Source organism: Nelumbo lutea, chromosome 1 (assembly GCF_056320005.1).
Source record: "Nelumbo lutea isolate HS-2025 chromosome 1, American lotus-T2T, whole genome shotgun sequence".
Lineage (NCBI taxonomy): Eukaryota > Viridiplantae > Streptophyta > Magnoliopsida > Proteales > Nelumbonaceae > Nelumbo > Nelumbo lutea.
In genome coordinates, this window is record NC_142684.1 from 159,707,040 (window position 1) to 159,713,195 (window position 6,156).

General features: G+C 38.0%; 1 protein-coding gene across 1 annotated transcript; it reads left to right on the forward strand.

The window, feature by feature from the left end:
• The first annotated feature begins 2,310 nt into the window (after nt 1–2,310).
• LOC148878701 (HAD superfamily, subfamily IIIB acid phosphatase) lies at nt 2,311–5,333 on the forward strand. Its single transcript, XM_088958903.1, has 3 exons — nt 2,311–2,953; nt 4,688–4,897; nt 4,987–5,333. Exons 1-3 carry the CDS (start codon nt 2,565–2,567, stop codon nt 5,162–5,164), a joined length of 777 nt encoding a protein of 258 aa, XP_088815029.1. The 5' UTR covers nt 2,311–2,564; the 3' UTR covers nt 5,165–5,333.
• The last annotated feature ends 823 nt before the right edge of the window (nt 5,334–6,156 follow it).

Here is a 6,156-nt window from a genome sequence, read left to right on the forward strand (position 1 = left end):
AGAGCTTCACACCACCTCCATATGACTAACTTTTAAGTAAAGGTGTCAATGGACTGGTTTTGGATTGGACCCCTCTAAACTAAAATAAATTTGGATGGACTCGACATACCAAAAATATATATTGAATTGTAACAATCAAACTTAATGGTTTAAAGTATTTATTGAATCGGAGACCTAGTCCGTTTGGAATTAATTTATATTGAGTGAGTTGGATTGTGCTAATATCTGGTCCATTCATATAAGATAAGAATATAGGTGTCAATGGACAAGGTATGAATTGAAACCAATATAAATTAAAATAAATTTAAACATATTGAACAATCCAGACATTGAATTAAACCGATCCAAAATGATCCAAAATATTCATTAGATTGGATTGAACATAATCCATTTGTAATGGATTCATATTGGACTAGATCAGATTGGACCAAATCCAATCCAGTTGACACCCCTAGCCCTGCCCTGTAACAAGTTGGAAACAACAATGGTCGTCTAATTCAAATCTTGAGCAATTCAATTCAAACATATTATTTCGACCCCACCCACCACAACGCGATGTAAATTTGTAATTATATATTGTCGAGCATATTAACATAATAAGATTAAGGGTAAATTGTTAAAAGATCCCTCAAGCTTCTATTTATTGTTAAAATCTCCCCCAAAGTTTGATAACTGCAATCACCTTTCATAATTTTTGTGACATAGTTGAAATTAAATCCCTTTCATTAAATCCTCTAAAAAGAGAGATGGAAAATTCCAAAATACTCACTTAGATACTTTTCATCTAAATGTTTATTTTTCAAATTTTTTCTTTACATAAATGTCCAAAACCCTCAATTTTTTTTCTTCTGAAATTGATTTATTTTTCAAAATTGTTGTTCATATCAATTACTCAAAGGTAAAATTATACTTTACACTCTATTTGATAGTGCATGATCTGGTCACTCTCTACTAGATGGTAGCTCGGATGTTGGTCTGCTTATATGGCCTGTTGAACGGCAAGAGAACACTATCAGAGGACCTAGGGTGCTTTACCTGGTGTGGGCACTCCGATGCTTAAGTTAGCGAAGAGTAATTGCGAGCTTGAGAGTTTGTGAGTGAGAGAGCTAGAGAGCTAAATTGCATGTACCTTGTAAGGTTAGAGGTGATGCCCTTATCTAGGCGAACTACCATAGGCCTCATGGAACACATCCGAGATCCCCGACCCATGTTACCCGGAGTCTATTTCGCACTCGAAGATAAACTTCATGTGAGCCTATAAGGCTTATCAAGTTTGTCTGATCTGGGCGGGATAAGGATAAGGCTCACAAATGTGCGACGTGATCCCAGAAAGGTCAAAGACAACTGACTAACTTCTAGGAGTGGGCTATGTGGCACCTTGGCAGGTCGAGACACCACGAACTAGAACCTCAATCCTTGCTGAGATACCCGAGATGCCCAAACTGACCCGACCTACTGAGGTGGCCAAAAGTACTGAATTATCATCCAATCATCAAATTGTAACATGTGTCCACATGCTAACAAGTCAGATCAAATTACCCCTCATCACCAGGCAAGGTTTTAGCAATTTATCCTAAAATTTAAAAAATATAAATATCATGCACCCCACTACACCAATATTTATTGCCAACCCGACAAAAAACTCGCATATTTATCACAAGCCAGCCAGCACCCAAGTGTTGTGCATTATTGAAATCTAACCTGTCTGTACGAATGATCAAAACATACAGCCACTATAGTGCAAAATTCATTCACTTTAAGCCTACAAGACAATATTTAATTTCTCCTTCTTGGTCTACATCCCTAGCTAGTTTCATTAAGATCTAAGACTTTTTTTATAACAATCCAGAAGGATCAAACAATAATGCTATAATATATGTATAGTGCAATTAGTAGGGTCCACTTAGCATGAGCTTTAGGAAGTCTCCAAACATGGGCCTACTGCATCCTTCTTGTAATTCATTGATTGGATATCCTGATTGCGTGATACCAAGTTACCAAAGCCTATTCCCACAAGGCCAATAGAAAAAAAAATTAAAAAAAAAAATTGATTGATTGATTATGGTTCCATGAGATGGATTCACCATAACATAGCACCATTAAGGCATCCTCTTGCCGTCCATTTCATATCCACCCCACCCTGTATTTCTTTTGGGCTTCCCTTATTGTTCCAATCCAACGTCCAAAAGAGTGCTAATCAGCCATGTTCCTACAACTAATTAAGATGAACTGTGGAGCATTTTCTGATGTGGGCTCAAAAATTTTAAACGTATCAACTCCTATAATCCCAGAAAAACTTTGTGCTGCTGTGGGTTGGTTCCTCAGTCCCACCTCTTATCACGGGTATCATCCAAAGTTTCTTTATTTCTGATGGAAAACCACCATGTCACCATGTGACTCAGGGCAGGATGTGACAGAGGTACCCCACAGCCACTGACCACCGCCCATGTGAGATGTGACCCAGTTTGATTTTTCTCGGCCACCCTCTTCAAAAGCCACTGAAACCGAAATCATCTCTCACTGTGACACTGTCTCACATTCTCCAACCCCAGCAACGAAGAAAGATGGGGAGAAATCCGGCACTCTTGCTAGTCTTATTCAGCCTACTAGTTGGTTTAGCAGTTGCAGACTGGAACATTTTGAAACAGAGAGGATGGAGCAATGGCTTGAACCTGAAGATTTCTCTGAAGAACTACTGTGAGAGCTGGAGAATCAATGTCGAACTCAACAACATCCGGGAGTTCGACGTCGTTCCTGATGAATGCGTCGACTACATTGGAAAATACATGACCTCGTCTCAGTACCAGGTGGATTCTGAGAGGGCACTCGAGCAATGCACTCTGTATCTCAGCAGTAGCTTTGCTTTGGCCGGTGATGGGAAAGATGCGTGGATCTTTGACATAGATGACACACTCCTTTCGACTGTTCCTTACTACAAGCAGCATCATTTTGGGTAAGTATCATTGTGTCAAGTCTCCCTCTTTAATTCCCTTCAGTGTTCAGATCCTGTGTGTCTGTTTGTCTGTAGACGGGGAGGGAGAGATAGAGATAGAGATAGAGACAGAGAAAGTCAATGGCTTATAGTGATCTAATCCGATTACACAGATCCCATTTAGATCTATCGCACTTTAGCCTTTAAAGGATGATCTTGACGGCAGTCTGAAAAATAACAGAAAGCTTGGCTGTATTTGCCTATTTGGGTTGTGGGGTGGAAGTGGAAAATCGGCATTATTCCACGATTCCGTGCATTCATTCTGGAAATGATTTCGTTTTCCATAAACGTGGCTAAAAATCTGCTCATCTCCTCGTTTTATTTTTCCTTTTGCAAAACCAGAGCAGATATTTGGGTCCTTTATTTAGACAGGGCTTATATTGATGTATTTATTAAAATCTACCCTCTAATTTGTGTTTTAGAAAAACACCCTACACCCCTATAGATCTTTTGTTATAAGCCATGTGCATTTTTGTCTGGAATGGTATTGGTAGGGCGACCTCTTAAAAACGAGTGAAATTTTGAAAGAATACGGTCCAGAGTATTTTACTCCAAAAATATCCCTAACAGTTCTCACGTCACTCATCACAAATAGGACTATCAATGGACTGGATATTGATCTAACCCGATCTAATCCAATCCAATCCAATATGAGTCAATACCCGATCTAATCGAATATGAGTCCAATTACTGATGGACTAGCTACTAACTCCAATCCAATTCAATGAATGCTTTGGATTATTCTGTTTAAATTGGATACAATCCAAATCTTCTCCATTGACACCTATACTTTTATCTTCTGTCAATGGATCGATTATTGGTTCAATCTGACCCGATCCAATATAAATCTATTATATATGAATCAGGCCCAATCCATCCAAGCTGTTTAAATTGAAGTGTGAGTAGATGGCTTGTTTACTAAAAGGTTGATAATACAAGTATATAACCATTACAGGAATTTACAGAATTTCACATTTTTCACTCGTTTTAAGAAGTCACATGGCCATTTTATATAGAAACACAAATACTTATTAATAGAAGGTCGATTAAGTAAAGCAGTTGCAAATTATATAGGGGTGTTTTAAGAAATACTCAAACTATAAGGGGGTGTATAAATAAATGACCTGAGACTTTCACCACAATCCAAATGCAGCCAAATTCTTTCTTGGTATTCTAACCCACCCAACTTCTTTGGCCCAGCTCAGTAATCCTATCAATGAGATCTGTCATAAAGAGAATTCAATCTATTTAGCAAGGTTTTAAAATCTAACCAGACAATGAACCGGTCAGTGGTCTGATTCTGACAAAAAATAAAAAAATTATTATTTTTAAATTAAAAACACCAAAACCGTTGGACTGTTTGAATGCCCCTGTCAGCAGTTTGTTGACCAAATCAATAATTTTTGGTGAAATAACAGTTCTGGGATAAAATAGAATTGGTCACCTGACTAGTTTCTAGTTTTTCTAGTCCGACCGTCTGGTCTCATCTGGTTTTGAAAACCATGATATTTAGTTTGTGAGAAGCCTAGAATAGAATCATCACCTGGGTCCTTAATCGTTAAGGGGTTAAGGTGTCTCCTAAATTGGCCCAGATGTCGTAACTCATGCACCTCAGGTACTACAATAAAATCCTATTACCTTTTCATTTGTTTATATTACTGAGTACTGAGTTGGGTTATTTGTTTGAGAGAACAGGGGAGACAAGTTGAACCTGAGCTCGTTAGAGGGATGGTTAAAACAGTGCAAGGCCCCAGCCCTTGAACACACACTCAACCTATATAATGAAATCAAAGGCAGAGGACTTAAGATCTTTTTGATTTCTTCAAGAAGGGAACATCTTAGAGAAGCCACTGTTGACAATCTTCTCAAGGTTGGATACTCTGGATGGACTGAGCTTATACTAAGGTTCGTAGTCTCTTGTTTACATCTCTCTTTCTCTCTAGACTAGAGTGGCTAGTTATGCATCATTGAAGTAATACGAGTGAGTGATGTAGGGTTCCTGAGGATGGATGCCAGGAAGTACAGAAATACAAAGCTGAGAAACGGAAACAATTGATCGATAAGGGATATCGCATTTGGGGAATTGTTGCAGATCAATGGAGTAGCCTCAAGGGACTCCCTACCGCCAAGAGAACATTCAAGCTTCCCAACTCCTTGTACTACGTTTCCTGAGACACCCTACTCTGTCATTCAACCAGCCTACGGTCAGGAAGAGTTCTACTACTTATTAACGTAGTATAGCTGAGAATATGAGATAAGGGAACGCATTGCAACGTGGTCGTTCCAACTCTTATGTCATCTCTTTCGATCTGTTATCTTATTTTATCTTTCTTTCTCTTTCTATTGCTAGCAGGCAACTCAAATAAAACAAAAAATAGGTAAAAATTTTGTTTCTGGTACAAGTGTTGCAAAACAGATGCAAAACTGAAGCAGATGCAAAATTTGTATTTGGTTAGAATAAAACAGGGCCTTACAAACATAGAGTATATACATAGAATCCCATATAAATTTAAACGGGATATGACAGGTTGATGGTATGGTGGTAGGTCCGATCTGAGTTCACGTCGATCCAATCAAACCCAACCCATAGGTGTAGTATAAAATTAAGGGAAAATTGTACCCTCATCTTTGGGCCTACTTTCACTCCCGAACTGTATTAATACGGTACTTAAACTTTTAAAACGTGCCAAATTAATACCTACCTTAACCGATCATTAAACCTTTCAGCTGTTATCTAATTCTTTTAATTAACCAGTTCTTCATATTGGTTTTAATACGAGGAAGATGATACTGGAAAAAGAAATATTGCCGGAAAACTGTCCAAAGAACGTTATACTCATTTTGGTTTTATCACCTGCGAGACCAAGTGTTGCAGTAGCATACATATAGCATAGCCACCAAATAAGAAAGAGTTTTGTCAGAAAATGAGAATAAGAAAGAATTTGTCAGAGCTGTAGAACTAAGATTTGTAAGTTGTAACATGGAAAAGAAGTTAACACAGATGAAGACAAGAGATGGAAAAGAAAGCTTTGGATTTTAGATTGCATCACTAAATAATCCGCCAAATATGGAAAGAATAAAGATTCATAAATGCTATCCATTGATGGAACAAACCAAAATTGAAGAACTTAGGCTCAGTTTGGAAGGAGTACAAATACAAATCT